Source organism: Rousettus aegyptiacus, unplaced genomic scaffold (genome assembly GCF_014176215.1).
Source record: "Rousettus aegyptiacus isolate mRouAeg1 unplaced genomic scaffold, mRouAeg1.p scaffold_m13_p_16, whole genome shotgun sequence".
NCBI lineage: Eukaryota > Metazoa > Chordata > Mammalia > Chiroptera > Pteropodidae > Rousettus > Rousettus aegyptiacus.
This window is the reverse complement of record NW_023416291.1, coordinates 37,417,764-37,433,571: the sequence shown is the minus strand read 5'-3', so window position 1 is coordinate 37,433,571 and position 15,808 is coordinate 37,417,764. Positions and strand designations below refer to the sequence as shown.

At 55.8% G+C, this 15,808-nt stretch overlaps 1 protein-coding gene across 7 annotated transcripts in view; it reads right to left on the bottom strand.

The window, feature by feature from the left end:
* Positions 1 to 15,808, bottom strand: part of ADGRL1 (adhesion G protein-coupled receptor L1) — a 40,676-nt gene that overhangs the window by 13,799 nt on the left and 11,069 nt on the right. For 3 of the 7 annotated variants that reach the window (XM_036233807.1, XM_036233806.1, XM_036233805.1), the window contains exons 2-5: positions 12,182 to 12,346; positions 8,730 to 8,943; positions 5,200 to 5,309; positions 1,539 to 1,556 (exon numbers count right to left, since the gene is read on the bottom strand). In XM_036233807.1, coding sequence (XP_036089700.1) covers positions 1,539 to 1,556; positions 5,200 to 5,309; positions 8,730 to 8,943; positions 12,182 to 12,251 — 412 coding nt within the window. In that variant the 5' untranslated portion in view covers positions 12,252 to 12,346. Of the gene's footprint in view, positions 1 to 1,538; positions 1,557 to 5,199; positions 5,310 to 8,729; positions 8,944 to 12,181; positions 12,347 to 15,808 lie in introns of those variants that run through there. The other 4 variants (XM_016162109.2, XM_036233808.1, XM_016162110.2 and 1 more) reach the window with 4 other exon arrangements.

Below are 15,808 nucleotides of genomic sequence, written 5' to 3'. Positions count from 1 at the left end.
CAGAGCCTGACCTAATCAGAAGGGCGTGGAGGAGGAAAATGTGGTTAGAGGTTACCCTGGGGGGCAGGGAGAAGATGAGAAGGGTCTGCCTGGGGCCTTTGCCAGCAAGGACCCCTCCCTAGCACCAAGCTCCCGACACCTCCTCTTCCCTCCCCGCAACCCACCCCTCGAAGAGAAAAGATCCAGGACTTCGTATCCAAACCACCACCGGGCCTGCAAGAAGAGTGTCTGGTGCTGGGTGGGAGAGAGACTCCAGGAGAGAGAGAGGGAGAGAGTGGTAGGGTTCAGTGAGGGGCAGACCGAGGGCTGGCTGCCCAGGCCTCTCTGAGATAGGGAAGGGGGGCAGGGGGAGGGGAGCAGCTTGGAGGGACCCCGCCCCACCTCCCTTGAAGGGATGCTCCACAGACCACCGTAATTTCAAGGCAAAGGTGATTTGAAAGGATGTCTCACCCAGCCCTGCCCCTGCTGCCAGCCTCAGAGCCGTCAATTTCTCAAAACTTTCAGGGGAGGAAGCTGCCATCCCCAACATCCTGCCTTCCAAGCCCTTCAGCTGCAGCCCGTGCCCTATCCCCATGATGGACAGTCCTACCCACCAGAGTTCTCCAGCTCCCCTGCTGAAGGTTAAACCCACAAGAAATTACGGTGCTCCTGAAGTCCCCAGACCCAGCCTATACCACCCTGGCTCCCTCTCCCTGGTCGTCTAACCACAACAGCCCAGAAGAAACCCTGACTGCAGCGTCGCAAGTGTTTCAGAATCAGAGAAAAAAACGCTTCCCCACCCACACTCCCCCAACCGTGGGGCCCGCCCCCACCCCCTTGTCCCCAGTTTGGCAGGATGCCCTCCCAGGGCTGGGGACAGCTTATACCCCACCCCAGGGCTGGGCCCCCAGCTGGTGGAGGATGGGGGTTGGAGGTGGGGGAAGCTGGTGCTCTGTGCTCCAAAACAGCTCTGGGCCTTGGGAATGCCAAACCAGAAGGAACTTAAGCTACCAGGAGCCCGAGGGATAGGATAAATCTGCTTCCCAAAAGGAAAACAAAGGTGTACCCCCCATCCATCTTCCCCAACAGGACACAAGTTACCAAAGTTGGGGTAGGAAGAAGAGAGGAGAGAGACGGCTCACCCGGTGACCCCACCACCTGGCCCCCCGTAGGGAGCCAGGGAAGGGGATCCCCACCCACCCCAGATGCTTACAAGCTTCTCCTGAAGGAGGCAAAAGAAGTATGAGAGAAGGCCAGGTCCCCCCCAAAAGGGCTAGGGACTAGGAAGGACAGGGAGAGACAGAAAGAGAGAGGCAGAAGAGACAGAAGGTCCTGCCCGTGCTCAGAGAGGAGCTTCCTCGGGTGTCTGGAGGGTGGAGTTGCCAGTGGCCGGACCAGAGTTAGCCCCACCGGGAGGACACCCAGGGTGGGGACTAGCAGCTGGACCCAGCTAGGGGGCGGGAGAAGAAGGGGCCGAGAGGGGAGGGCGGGTCACATGAGTATGGCACAGGTAAAACAAAGTGTGAGTTAGGGGTTAGCATTGGTAACAGTGCGTTTACCTTTCTGCTCCACTTCTACTTTAAGCATCGGAAGAGAGAGAGAAAACAAATTGAAAAAAAAATGTGCAAGAAAAAGAGAAAAAAAAGAGATTAAATTGCTTTTGTTTCTTTTCTGGCAACACGCCCCCTTTTCTTTTCTTTCCTCACTCCTGGTTCCCAAACCCTGAATGTAGTATCAACTCAGCCCCCGCCCCCCAAGTCCCTTTCTCTGGGGTCAGGTCGGGGTGAGAGGTCTTGGGGGAGACAGTCACAGGAAGGGGAAGACACAAGACCAAGAGAGACACGGGGTGAGGTGGGTACAGGCAGCAGGTGGACCATGCCCTCAGATGTGAGTGGGCACCCTCGGTGCAGCTGAGGAGGGAGGGAGGAGCCCCAGCTGCGAGGCAGGTTCTGTCTAGTTAGTGGGGTACCAGTGGCAGGGAGGAACCACTCAGATCCCCTCTCGCCCTACCTGCTGCCCTCCTGCTAGAACAAGGGGCCCAAGGGAGGGGGTTTAGTGCCTCCTGGGACTTGGGTACCCAGAGCTGAGAGCAGACTGAACTCCTTCCCTGTCCGTGCTGGCCCCACCTGAGTCCAGCTGGGTTCCCCCCGATCAAGCCCTCATAACCCATAAAAAGCTAATACAGAGAGAGGGCAACAGAGCTGGATACCGAATGACTGAAGGGCAGACAGTCAGAGCTCCCTTCGGCCTCAGAGAGTTGGAGTAGGGAGACAGAGGCAGAGAGGGAAGAGGCTGGGGTGGGGAGACGTCACAGACAGGACAGGACAGCAGGTGGGGGCACAGACATGCTCCCACGCTCCCCCAAGACTCAGTTTCTCTGCCCAGCCCCTCCCCCAGGGGGGCCCCAGAGCCAGGAGCTCCAGGCCACCTGCTGCCTGGTGGGCCGGCGGCACCTGGGGGAGGAAAGGGCACGGTTAGACTGTGCTCAGCTGCAAGGCAAATTCAGTGTTAGTCGGGCCTGTCCGATGCATGTGTGTGGGGGGGTCCCACACACCCGCTGCCCCCTCCCCACAGTAGCCCCTACACCCACCTCTGACCCGCCCACACCAGCACTGGGATCACCCTAGCCTCTGAAGCCCAGGGCAAGATGGCTGCCCAGGCTGCATCCCTCTAGCCTCTGCATCCCTGGCACCTCAGGAACCTCTGACCAGGGCCTGGCTCCCCTGCCACCTCTCTGGAAGCAGAAAGGCGTTCCACTGGGGCAGGGTTTGGCTGCCGTCCCAGCGCCTCATCCAGGGCCTGGCACACAGGAGGTGCTCAGTGAATATTTGGGGGATAAGTGAGTGCTCGGATTCCCAGTTCTGTGGCCTAGCTTCCCTAGCTTCCATCTTCCTGGTAACCCTAGCTCCCCCTTTCTCTGAGACCAGAAATTAGCTTAGTCCCCCAGCTCCTCCTGTCCTGGGCACACATGGCTCCATTATGCCCCCATATCTCTCTGTCTCTCTCTGTCTCTCTCTGTGTGTGTGTGTGTGTGTGTGTGTGTGTGTGTGTGTGTGTGTGTGTGTCTTATCTCCTCCAGTGCTCAGGCTAGCTCTCCCATCAGACTGGGGACCATGGGCTGACATGCATCCCCTCCTGATCTCTGTGGATCATGCCCCTGCCCACAGTGGAGGGCGGGGGTCTGTTTCAGGAGGTCTCTCTCTCCATCCCTTTTTCCTCTATACCTTTTTCCTGCTTCTTTACCTGTGTGGTATCCGCTTATTTTGGACTCCACGTGGACCAGAGGGTTTTCCTCCTGCCCTTTATCCTGTCTGCCTCAGGAGGAACTGGGTTCATCATCTTTCATTAGTTTTATTTTTGATTACCAACAGCAATAATAATTGGTAGTTACAACAAAAGCAATGACTACCAAGTGCCCAGTGCCCAGTAGGTGCCAGGAACTGTGCTAGGCACTTCCTGGGCAGTCTTTTAAAAACAGTGTCTACATAGATGGCCAAACCGAGACTCAGCGAAGTAAAGCAACACAGCCAAGGCCACGCAGCTGGCAAAAGTGGGTCTGCTTCCTTCACACTCAAGGCTCAGGGCACAGAAGGAACTTTACCCACATTCTCTCTACTCCTGGCAACATCCCAGGGGAGGTGTTTTGCTCCCTTCCCCCACCACAGATGAATATACACGCTCGGCCAGCTTGAAAGGGCACCTAGACCATTACTGAGCACATCCTGAACCAGGATTCAGTCTGGGCGCTGGGGGGTGAGGACGTGGCCTCTGCCACTGGGAGCAGGTTCTGAAGCTGCCCCTGGGCCAGCCGCTTTGCACACATGCTCTCCTAGACTCTCACCCACTCCTATAGTGGCCCCGAGAAATTAAGTGATTTGCTCAAGTTTCAGAGCCAGAAAAATCGAAGAGCCTGGCTGAGCTTTGAACCCAGCCTGACTTCCCCACTGTGCTGCTCTCCCCACCTCCCACCCTCCTTCCTGCTGCCCCAGCCCTGGGGGTGGGCAGTGTCCCCAGTGCTGTGGGGAGGCTTCAAGGATCAGATGGGCGTTCCCCTCAGGCAGCGGCTTCAGGCCTCAGATGCTGAAAGGAAAGGGTGAGGAGTAAAAGAAGAAAGTTATGGAAGCACATAAGTGATCCAGTTTTCCCAGTGTAGGCCATCACCTGCGAGGAGAAATCAGAGGTTGGTGGGGAAGGCTGGAGTGGGAGGGGAGAGGAGGGAGAGTCAACAGGGCCTCCTGCTCCTCCGCCCCCACTCCCCACACTCAGACACTCTGGCGGCCCTGTCTCCTCCCCCCTCCGCCTGGAGGCCCTACCTCCAGGTTGGCTGCGTGAAGCTGGGGAGGAGGAGAGGGAGGCAGAGGGAAGAGTGAGGGCAGGAAAGAAGGATATTAAGGGTGGGGTGCTGAGGAGGAGAGACCCTGTCTTTGTCTGCTCCGCTTGGCCAGGTGCAAGAAAGCCAGGCCCCTGGCTCCTCAGATCACCTTCCTCAAGGTTCTTGGGGCCACCCGCAGTCCAACATGGTGGCGCTTCCTTTGTAGACAGGAAGTGCTAGCACAGTAATGGGCAAACCAGCCAGGAGATAGGAATCTGTGGAAGATGCCCCCAGCCCCTCATGCAGGGTCTGCCCCCAGGCCTCAGCGGGTGGTCTGCCTCTCTTTGGGCATAGAGTCCAGCTTCCAGGACAGGAAATGGGCAGGAGTGGGGGCACATGAGGGGTGAGGTGGACGATGGAAAGGAGAGGGAGTTCAGAGAGGAAAGGCAGTGAGTGAGAAGGAAGAGCAGGCATGTAATGGGGCGGGCAGTCAGGAAGGCAAGGGATGAGGAGGGAGTGGGATTAGAGAGCAGTGGGGTCCAGGATGACAAAGAGGAGAGAGATAAGCGTACCAGGCAGAGTACAGGGGAGTGTAAATGAGCCGGGAGCATGTGAAGACGCAGGGCAGTGGGCCAGGGTAACAAGAGTTAGAGAAGGTGCCCTGTGGAAAGGGACAGTCTCTGGTGGTGGCAGAGAAATGGGGCAGGTACTGAGTATGGACAAGGGTGTCTGGGAAAAGAGAATGTGAGAGAGAGAGCAAACCCAGCTGTCCCCACATACCTGGCCCCAACTTGGACCTGTGTGTGTACGTGTGTGTGTGTGTATGTGTGTTGGTCAAGGTATCTCCTCCTCGCTCATTTCTGGGAGGGGGAAGGGCCCACGTCTGCACAAGGAACAAGATGACTCACTGTAGGGGACACAGTCGTACTGCACCTCCAGGTACTTGTAGGTCCCGGGACAGGGGTCAGGAAAGGCATCAGAGCCGGCAACCACCACGCACTGGGTGCGGTTGTTACACCTGCAGAGGAAAGACAGAGAGCTGGGAAAACAATGGCTTAGAACCGGGGGGCCTTCGGGGTCAGGAGAGGAATGGACACCCTCAAATTGGGAAGGAACCCTGGAAACAAGGCCAGGGGCACTGCTTTCTGTTTCCTGCCTGTTCTCTATTTCCCACCAGACAGGTTTCTGGTACTCAGCCCCAGCATGGCATCAAGCTCAGGGCTAGACCTGGGGCATCACCCCATGAACTGCTTCCCCAGATACCCTTCATCACTTCCGTCTCATCTGCACATCACTGGTGCCATCACATCATTGGTATTTTCTCTAAACTGACTGGAAAGCCCCTCCTTTGTTCATGGAAGAGTAAGACACGTAAAGCCACACACGGGAGGTGGTGTTCTTGCAAACACTCTATTAATGAAATGCCCACAGTGTCAGTCTATGTCCACCCCTTTGGACCGTGCTGTGTGAGGATCTGTGAGGAGCAGCCAGTTCGAGGGCAGAGTCCTCACCTCAGGGTGGAGCCATTCTCGATTCCCCATGGGAACTCTGAGTCCCTGTCAGCTTCTCAGGGTCTGGCTAACACGTAAAGTGAAGCCTACTTAACAACAAGCAAAAGATGTTTCTCCTCTGCTGTCTGTCCCCACAGTCAGGGTCTCTGTTCCCTGGAGCAGGCCATGTCTCAGCCAGTGGACAGTGACCTAACTGTGGGTGTAAGAAAGTGGTTTGGGGGACTTCTCGACAGGTACAGGGCAGAGGGGCCTCCTGTGTCTTCTCTCTTTAATCTTGCCCTTAACCAATGAGAATCCACTTATACCTACCTGCCCACCTCAACCCCCTTCTTTAAAAACAGAACACTGGCCTCAGAAGATTTAGCAGAGTCATCTATAACCAAGAAACTCTATCCTTTGATATATTCCCAAGAGAACTGAAAGCAGCTGCTCAAACAACTACTTGTACACGAATGTTCTTAGCAGCATCATTCACACAATCGCCAAAGGTGGGAACAACCCAAGTGTCCATTGATGGATCAATGTATAAACAAAATGTGGTCCATCCCCACAATAAAATAGTACTCTGCCATAAAAAGAAATTAAGCTTTTATATACACAACATGGATGAACCTTGGAAACATACTGCGTGACAGCCAGACAAAAAAGCCTACGTGTTTCATGATTCTATTTATATGAAATGTCCAGAACAAGCAAATCCAGAGGCAAAAAGTGGATTAGTTGTGGCCAGGGGTACGGGGGTGGTGGTGGAAAGTGACTGCTAACGGGGACAGGGTTTCCTTTGGGGGTGATGAAAACATTCTGGAACTAGGTGTAGATGGTGGCTGCACGATATTGAGAAATGTATTCAATACCATTGAATTATTCATTTTAAGATGGTAACTTTTATGTTATGCAAATTTCATCTCAATATTAAGAACAAGAGAGAAAGAAGCTGGCCTTCCAGTTGGATTGTGTGTCCCAGCTGCCCTTGCAGCTGGAAGTGCCACGACTACGTTCTGGCCAGGGAGTGGGGGCACGGGGAAGTGGGTGCTGAGAGTCTTCTCAACTCCAATCACTGTATTTATTCTGGGGCGTCTCTGTCAGAACAGGGGGCTGTATACAAACTGATACACAGTTAGTGCCTCCAGGTTTTAAGATGGCCTCATAACACTCTCTGCCCTGGTGACCGCACTGCTCAGTGTTTCCGCTTCTGGAACTAAGAACCCATAAGCACCCGAACCGAGCCAGTCACTGTGCTAGGTGCTGGGGAGACACCACAGACCTGGGAGCCAGTGAGTAAATGAAGGGGAATGAGAATTTGGAGAGGGAGGAGGAAAGGAAGCAGTTCCCAAGGAGAAGGGGGCACAGCCCAAGCAAAGGCTGGGAGGCTGGATTGTTAGTGCCCACGCAGGGGAGACGGGAATGGGGAAAGGGGGGAGTGGACACTGGAGAGTAAAGGTGGGAGGGAGGGATGAGGCGGCTCCAGCCAACCCGTCTGAGCCATTTGACCATGTCTGTCCCCTGCCCCGAACTCTCACGAGGCGCTCAGACACTGCTCGTGACATATTCTAGAATCTTCTGACAGCATTCAAGGAGCTGAAGAGCTAGCCCCTCCTTCTCTTTTCTAGTTCTACGCACCCTGGGTACAAGAGTGAACCCTGCATTCTCACGGGCATCCGGCAAAAATTCAGTGAATGCCAGCTGCAGATACAGTAGTGACAGACCAAACTCCCTGTCCTGGTGGGGCTGACAGCCCCGTGAGGGAAGACATGAAATAAACACCATGAAGAGGCCAAATATCTGACGGAACTGTGGATGGAAGTCAGGGTTAGGAGCGAGACAAAGCAGGTAGGGGTGAGGAAGTGGGGGGCTGTAATTCTAGCGAGGATGGTCAGGCAGTCCTTTCAGAGAGGACAGTTGTGTGAAAAATCCCTGAGTAAAGGGAGAGAGAAGCCACGCAGGCGCCAGGGAACAGCATTCCAGGCTGGGGCAACAGCCACTGCAGAGGCCCAAAGGAGGCCCTTAGGGGAAGGTGTGTGTAAGAACAGGTGGGGCGGCTGGAGCCAAGTGAGCGAGGGGGAGCACGGAGGAGGTGAGGGCCTGGAGGGGTGAAGGCAGAGAGTGCCGGGGAGGGCTGGGGCTTTTGCTCTGACTGAGGAGGGAGCCACAGAGAAAGAAAAGGGAGCCCAGACTCGGGTGCTCAGAGGCGCCCTCTGGTGGTGCTGAAGGAAACAGGCTGCAGCAGGCAAGACGGGGCAAGGGGAGGGGGCAGTAGGTACTGCAGGCTGTGTGGGGTGGGGGGGGGGCGGGGTGGACGGACATGGACTTGGTGGTGCCACCAGTGGTCTGATCAGTATAATTTGAAGGAAACACTGATGAGCTTCCAGTGGACTGGCTGTGTGAGAGGCTTCTGCAGCTCTGCACATGCAGCGCCTCTGCATAACCCCACACTCACACACACTTTAGAAATAGTCTCGCACACTCAGGCACTCATTCTCACACTCACACTCGCATGTGTTCTGTCATCTGTCTTCAGATGTCACTCCTCAGGGAAGCCTGACCAGACCTCTGGCCCTCTCTCGGCTCCCGTGACACCTTCCCCCTTTCCTGCCATTGCTTTTACATTGCAAGCCCCCGCCACCTCCTGAGAACCTTGGCATAAGCTTCTGGAGGCATCAGTCTCCTGTGTTTGTGTGTGTGTGTTGGGGGGAGCGGCGGCAGGGATACAGACTGGTGGAGACAGGCTGGGCAGGGGCTAGAGCTGGGTCTTCTTTGCTATTAGTACCTGGCACTTAGTAGGTGCTCAGAAAATATGTGTCAAATGCATAAAAGGAAGACTAAGGTGACCGGGATGTGCTGGCCAGGGGGTACGTAGACAGGCACTTTATTCAGGGACCCCAGAAACTGACGCCACCCTCTCCCAGCAGCCTGGTGAGGCCTCTTACCTCTGTGACATTATCTTGAAGGCATCTGGCAGGTAGCACTGCACATTTTCCATCTGGAAAGGGTCAGCATCGCAGATCTTGTCATCCGTGCGCCCGTAGTTGGCGTTCTCCACCATGATGACGTCACTGCCCGGACACCGCAGCTCAATGGGGTAGCCTTCACATGCCAGCTCCCGGCGCATCAGCCCAAACGGGAGCCCAGCCCGGCTCAGGCCTATGTGGAATGAGGGGAGGTCACACTCAGTGCACAGGGAAGGGAAGAAAGACCCCGCCAAGGAGGCACCACCTCGAGCTCAGCTGTATCCGGGACATAGGCGATACACATCTCAGTTCATTCATTTTCAAAACGGGTTTCTCACTGTGCCCACCTGTATAGCAGTAAGGTTGTTAACCTTCTGAGAGTGTCTGGCCATCACCTCCACTCTTGGGAGGCGCCCTCCAAGCCCTTGGAATGTTCTGCCTGGTGAGAGTGTCTCTGTTTACCTGAAGCCTTGGGCCATGCCAGACAGTCTGTGCTGTCAGGGAATGAATTGTGTTTCCCTCTCCCCAACTCCTATGCTGAAGTCCGAGCCCCCAGGACCTCAGAATGTGATTGAATTTAGAAATAGGGTCTTACACAGAGGTGATCAAGTTAAAAGAAGGCCATTAAGGTGGGTCCTAATCCGATATAAACGGTGTCCTTATAAAAAGAGGACATTTGGACACAGACACACACACACAGGGAAGACCAAGTGAAGACACAGAGCGAAGAGAGCTATCTACAAGCCAAAGAGAGAGGCCTGGAACAGAGCATTCCCTGGTGGCCCTCAGAAGGAACCAACCCTGCTGACACTTTGATCCTGGACTTCCAGACTCTAGCACTAAGAGGGAATAAATTCCTGTTGTTTCAGCCCCCCAGTCTGTGGTAGGTACATTGTTACAGCAGCGCTAGCAAGTTAGGACACTAACAAAGTGGTTTCGGGTGGAGCTTTCCATCGTGAAGTTATCAGTTGGCCTCTAGAGGGGCTGGTGATCAAGGTCAGCAGTGTGGGTGGCCAGTCATGTCTATGCGACCGAGCCCCAGTAAAGACGGTGGACACCAAGGCTCAGGGGAGCACCCCAAGTTGGCAGTACGCCATGTGTGTTGTCACTCAGCGTTGCCAGGAGAGTTAACACTGTCCATGACTCCACTAGTAGGAGACAGCTGGACGCTCCATGCGCGGGACTCCCCTGGATGCTGCCCCATGCCCCTCTTCTCTTGGCTGATTTTAACCTGCATCGGTTCACTGTGATAAACCGTAACTGTAAGTTCGATGGCATTTCTGAATTCCACGAGTCCTTCTAGCAAATCATCAAACCTGAGGGTGGTCTAGGAGACCCTCGAATTGCAATTAGTGTCAGAATGAGAGTGATCTTGGGTGCTTCCCTAACTTCGCACCACCCCGCACAGGAGCAGAGGTGGCATGGGGGTAGGAGAGAATGCGTTTGTGTTCTAGAAGAAACCACAGAGCCACTCCCCAGCTGCAAGCCAGGTGTGTCCCTTGGGCCAGTTCTTCTCATGGGTGGCCAGGGGATCAACAGCACCAGATGGCAGCTGGTTCAGAATGCAAATAATGGGCGTCCCCTACCCGGGCCTGCTCAATCAGGACCTCAGAGTGAGGACGGGAGCCTTTGGATCTTCGCAGCCACCAGCAAGTCTGATGTACACTCAGGTTTGGACAGCCACCACTATAGCCTCCTTGGACCGCAGTTTCCCAATCTGTAAAATGGGCATCCGTAGCCCAGGGCTATACTGCGAGGGTTCCATGCACTAGAGGATGTTGGTGAGGGAAGCACTGGGCATGTTGCTGTGTGCGCCGAGGGTGCCAGAGTGATGGGCCTTTTCATTATCACCTGGGAAGCCTCGGAGGGTCAGGTGACGATGAAAGAACACACCTTGGGCAGGCCCAGCTCTCAATGGGGTCGCGTCATCACACGTCAGTGCCACGCGAAGTGAGAGCTTGGACTGAGGGGTTTAAATCCCAACTCGGCCACCTGGCTAATGGCTTTGTCCAGTCACTGGCCACCTCTGTGCCTGTGCCCTTCTCTAAGGAGCTGGTAGTCCCATCTCACAGAACAGGATGAGGGGTGCAGTGTGTGCAGCAGTACACAGTGAGACAGGGCGCTAATTGCTGTTATCATTAAGGTGATTAAGCAGCTAGTCTCTGCAGGACAGAGTAGGCTTGGCACGGTCCACGCCTGCCGGAGTAGCCACCTTCCTGGACGCTGGTCCCAGGTAGGCCTTGCAGGGTGCCAGAGGGAAGTGGGGATGCAAAGAGTAACCGCAAGCCTCCAATGTGGGTACCGTCACTTGTAGACGGAGAAAAGGTACCAGTACACGAAGGCAGCAGAGCCAAGCAGGCGCCTTTTCTGAGATCTGGTACCTCTTATGTTGGCTGGAGGCCCATGGAGAATGGCAGCTAGGCCCCTGGGGTTTTCTGGGGTGAGCTGTCCCACTTGGGGGAAAGTTTTACATGTGCTCTTCTAGCACCATCTGCTTCCACAGCTAATTTTAGCCCTTCTCAGGCCTGGGAGGCAGGCCGGGGGTGGAGGGCTGGCTCAGATGGGTCTGGGGGTGGAAATTGCCCCTCCCGGCCCAGCTAGGGCTGTGGGGCAGGACCTGGATGGACATAAAACTCAGGCACTGGGAAGCAGAGGGTGCCAGGTGGTCAGACCAGTGCCAAGGCCCTAGGGCATGGCTGAACAATGTCCCCTCCCCTTTTATGGCTTTCTGAAGGTTTGAGCTGTATGACAGGGCACTGGGAAGCAGTGTCCAATGCCAGTACCCTCCAGACAGGGCTGAGAGGGGCAGGCATGGGGCACGTCCCAGGGTGAGGGGCGAGGCCAGCGGGCCTCTTGTCTCTGCCTCCCTCCTCACCCTACCCTTGCCCCCACGGGGACCCACCATAGGGACCATAATTGAGTAATCGGTGAGGGTGGGCGGGCATGCTTGGGGCACTAATTGTGGCGTGTGCAGGATCCCGGGGCCGGCATAGGGCCGAGCTGGGTAATTAGTTGTTTTTAAATAAACGTCAGCGGGCATGCTTTAATTAAGCCTCTTCCCAGTGAGAGCCTGGGAGATGTAATCACAGAGACAGAGACAGAGACAGAGACACACACACACACACTCTCTCGCACGCACACGACAGAGGAGCCTCGGCTCACCAGGAAGGCCTGTCCCAGTCCCAGGGGCCTGCAGCCTGCATCCCAGGCTCTGGGACTCCTGACTGTTGGTGGTGAAGGGCTGGGGAGCCCTCGGTGGTGCTGGGGGTGTGTAACCCCCAAGTCTTCCTCTGACCTGGTTCCTCCTCGGTGTGGGGCAGGGTGGGCGCTATGGTTCTTTAATGAGTGATTCAGAGGTATTTTAATGTCCTACCCACCCTCCTGGCTGTGCTTCAGAGGTGTGTCCCCTCTGCCGCCCCAGCGACACCTACCTTGGGTGGCTGAGGTGACCAGGACGGCGGTGATGCAGAGACTCCACAGCACTGCAGCCAGGCGGGCCATGGCGGCAGCTGGGCGTGAGTTCGAGGCTCTCAGCGGCTTGTGCGGGGAGCCCCGCGCCACATCACCTGGTGAGCGCCACGCCCTGGCCCACCAGCCTGGGGAGAACAGAGAAGGTGAGGCAGGGGCTATACCCCAGAAGGCCCAGAAGGAGGGGTGCTGGGGCCACTCCCTCCTGCTGGTGGCCAAAGCATCCATCTAGCAGCCCCGAGAGGGGCCGGTCCAGATCCAGCACCTCCACTGACAGAAGCCATACCCTCCAGCCAGAGGCTGCCCACCGCCAGGGCCTCTGGCGCACACTGCACGCCCACCCCACCCCAGCAGACAGACCCACCTGTCTGGGCACCTCGGAACCTCCTGGAAGCACCTTCCGTGTCCTGACAGCCCCCTTCAGGTGGTAAGGGCAACTCATGAGGGTGTCAAGGGCAGGCCTCAGACCCTCTATAGGGGGAAAGGAACCCTCTGGAAGCCTCTTCCTCCTCCCAAAATCCCAACCCTGTCCATTGGTCCTCCCGCCTAGCTTCCTCACTCAGCATGGCAGCCAGGATGGGAAACCCAAGCATCCTGGCCCAACTTGCAGCCTCCCTCTCCCGAGCATGGGCAGGAACCCAGGCCCCGCCCCAAACTCCCTGCTTCCTGTCTTCCCTGCTCTGGTAGCTAATTAGAACCCAGCTGGCTGGCGCCACAGATGGGTACCAGGAACAACTGGGTCCCCTCTTGCCTTTCCAAGGGACACTCGGGGTAAGCTGGAGACAGGGAAGTGGGGAGGAAAGGGATGCAGCCCCATTGGGGGCTGGAGAGGGTGAGGGAGGGGTGCTGTTGTGTGCCCGCCTCTGCCTGCTCCCCAGCACAGCGGCTCCTGACCCTTTATCTCCTCTCACAGACGCTCCTTTCTGGTTCTTGTTGCCTCAGTTTCCCCTGGAAGCTCCCCCTGGGAGACCTGCAAGCCCAGATTGCCACTCTCGGCCCTTTGCTATATCTACACCTAGATCTCCACGTGTAGCCCGGGCTCAGCCAGGAACTTACTAGAAACACGTATTCCCTAGGGAAGGCCAGCACCCATGTTTTAACCATCCCGCCCACGTACGAACTCTTGCTCTGTCCTCTCTCACTGTCACCCCGGCCTGTCCCACAGTCTCAATACCACCAACCACTCAATACCTTCCGAACCTCTTATTTCCAGCGCCCCAGCTACTGTTTTTTCCCTTGCAAACGAAAGCCCATCAACCTGGCCCAGCTGGCTCCCTGCCCCTGTCTCTGCTCGGGCCACCTCTGCGCCTGACATTCCTCAACCATGCCAGGCCCCAGGGCCTCTGCACTTGTCGCTTCCTTAACATGTACCTTCTTCCTGCCAGTTATCCACACAGCCACTCCCTCTGCTCCCTCGCCTCCTTTCGGCCTTTGTTCAAATGTAACTATGGTGTATGGAACGACCCCTGCACAGGTAGATCATTCGGTTGTTTTCCTCATGGCCCCACCCCCAGTTTCTAGAACAGGCCTGGCACACAGCAGTGGATACCTGCTGAATGAATCTCAGACCCCAAACCTAGGGATGTGCCTTGATTTCTTGCTTCTCCCTTCCCTTTCATAAGCTTCGTCAACAAATACTGTGGGCTCTGCCTCCAAAGGATGCCACCAACCTGCTCACTTCCGGTCCCCAATGCCACCACTCAGAAGCAAGCCACCATCTTGCTGCACCTGGACACTATCCCGGCCTCCTCCTCCAAGCCTGCCCTCCACTCAGCGCTAAGGGACCAGTTAATGATAAGTCCCTCTGCTCTCCACTGGGCTCTCCGTTCCTCACCGGGGCCTAGAGACCACTGGTGTTCTGGGGCCACCACGCTCTCTAACCCTCCCGTTTTCAAAAACACTACCCCCTCCTCCTACCCTCTTTCCGGGGCTGTTCCCTCCATGTGGAATGCTCTCCCAGGATCCCTGCACACCTGCTGCAGCTTCTTACTGTTCAGGACTCAACTCCAAGGTCACCACAGCAGTGACCTACTCCAACCACCCTGACCACCCCCTTCAGCCTCACTCGCCATCCTTTTGCCATTTTTAACTCATAGCCTTCAACCGCACCTGAAACTACCTGTCTATATTAGCAGGTCGGATACTGCCCTTTCTCACTAGAGCTTGAGATCCTTGAGGTCAGAGAGGGCGCAGGTTCTTAAGAAAACAGACCCGAACAACGAGCTCAGGGGGCAAGATGCTCCTGTGGACCTCAGTCTCCTCTCACGTGCAATAGGCCAGTGACCTCACAGTGCAGCCCTGCATGCCCGCACCCCGGCCCTGCAACAGCTCTCTGCCCCCTCCCCACCCCCAGCCCTCAGGAAATCGCCCCTCAACTGCCCACAACTGTCTCCTCCCACAACCCTGACCAGATATGGCCTGTAGTACTTTCAGTTCATTTCACAGCATTTTATAATTTTACAGTAGGGGAGGGGCATTCCTCAGCACCTCATTTCTCCTGCCCATGCCCTCTCTAAGCCACCAAGGCTCAGGGGAGGCACGGACCCAGGCAGAAAGACACTCTCCTCCCTGGCTCACCCCGAGACAGTGAAACTGGTCCATGGCTGGTTAATGCTGAGAAGGCTGGGATACCAGGATCTGGAGGCATCTGACCCGTGTGGGTCTGGAACCCGACTCTGCTGTGTGACCCTGGGCTTGTCCTTTCCCCTCACTCACCCCAGTTTCCTCAGTAACTTGAATCTGCAAGATTCTGGTGAGAACAGTCTACAAACACGGCAGGCCAGCAGGATCCATCTGAGGGTGCTGCCCATAGCATGGTGAGAGTCGGGGCACAGACAACATCCATCTGAGGGAGCTGGCTCCTCTCCCTCTTCCCATGCTGCACCCCAGGACGCTGGGACCCCAAGCAGAGTCCCCCAGGCCTCTTCCCTGTCCATAGCCCCCTCTCCAGAATCCCAGTCAGCTACAAGGCTTTAGACACTGTCTATACCACGAAGACCACCACACTGTCTACACCTCCATCAGGGTCTCCGAGGCACCTTCATGGTAAGCAGACCAAAATGCAGCCCCCCATATCAGTCCACGGGCCAAAACCTCAGGAGTCAAAATCTCTGTCCCTCAGCCTCCACGCACAGTTCAGGAGCAAGTCCTGGGTGCGTGCCTCCAGAACATTCTCTTGTCTGTCCCTGGCAGCACCCTCCAGACCTGGACTCACCTTCTATCCCAGATGGCCCTGACCTTGTCCCAATTTCCCTCCATCCCCTCTTACTCTCATACCCTAGGCTCCCCCAACAGCCAGAGGGGCCTTTGTTTTTGTTTTTAAATATGGTATCATATACATACATGACATACATGTATATATGTACACACATATACATATACACACATGTATACACACAACTATATCTATGTAACATAAAATGTCATTTTAACCATATAATTCAGCAGCATTAATTATATTCCCAATGTTGTGCCACCACCACCACGATCTATTTCCAAAACTATTTTTTATTACTCCAAACAAAAATGCTGTGCTTGTTTGGGGCAAAACCTCCTTCTCCTCCCCTCCCCCAGCCCCCGGCAACCACTGA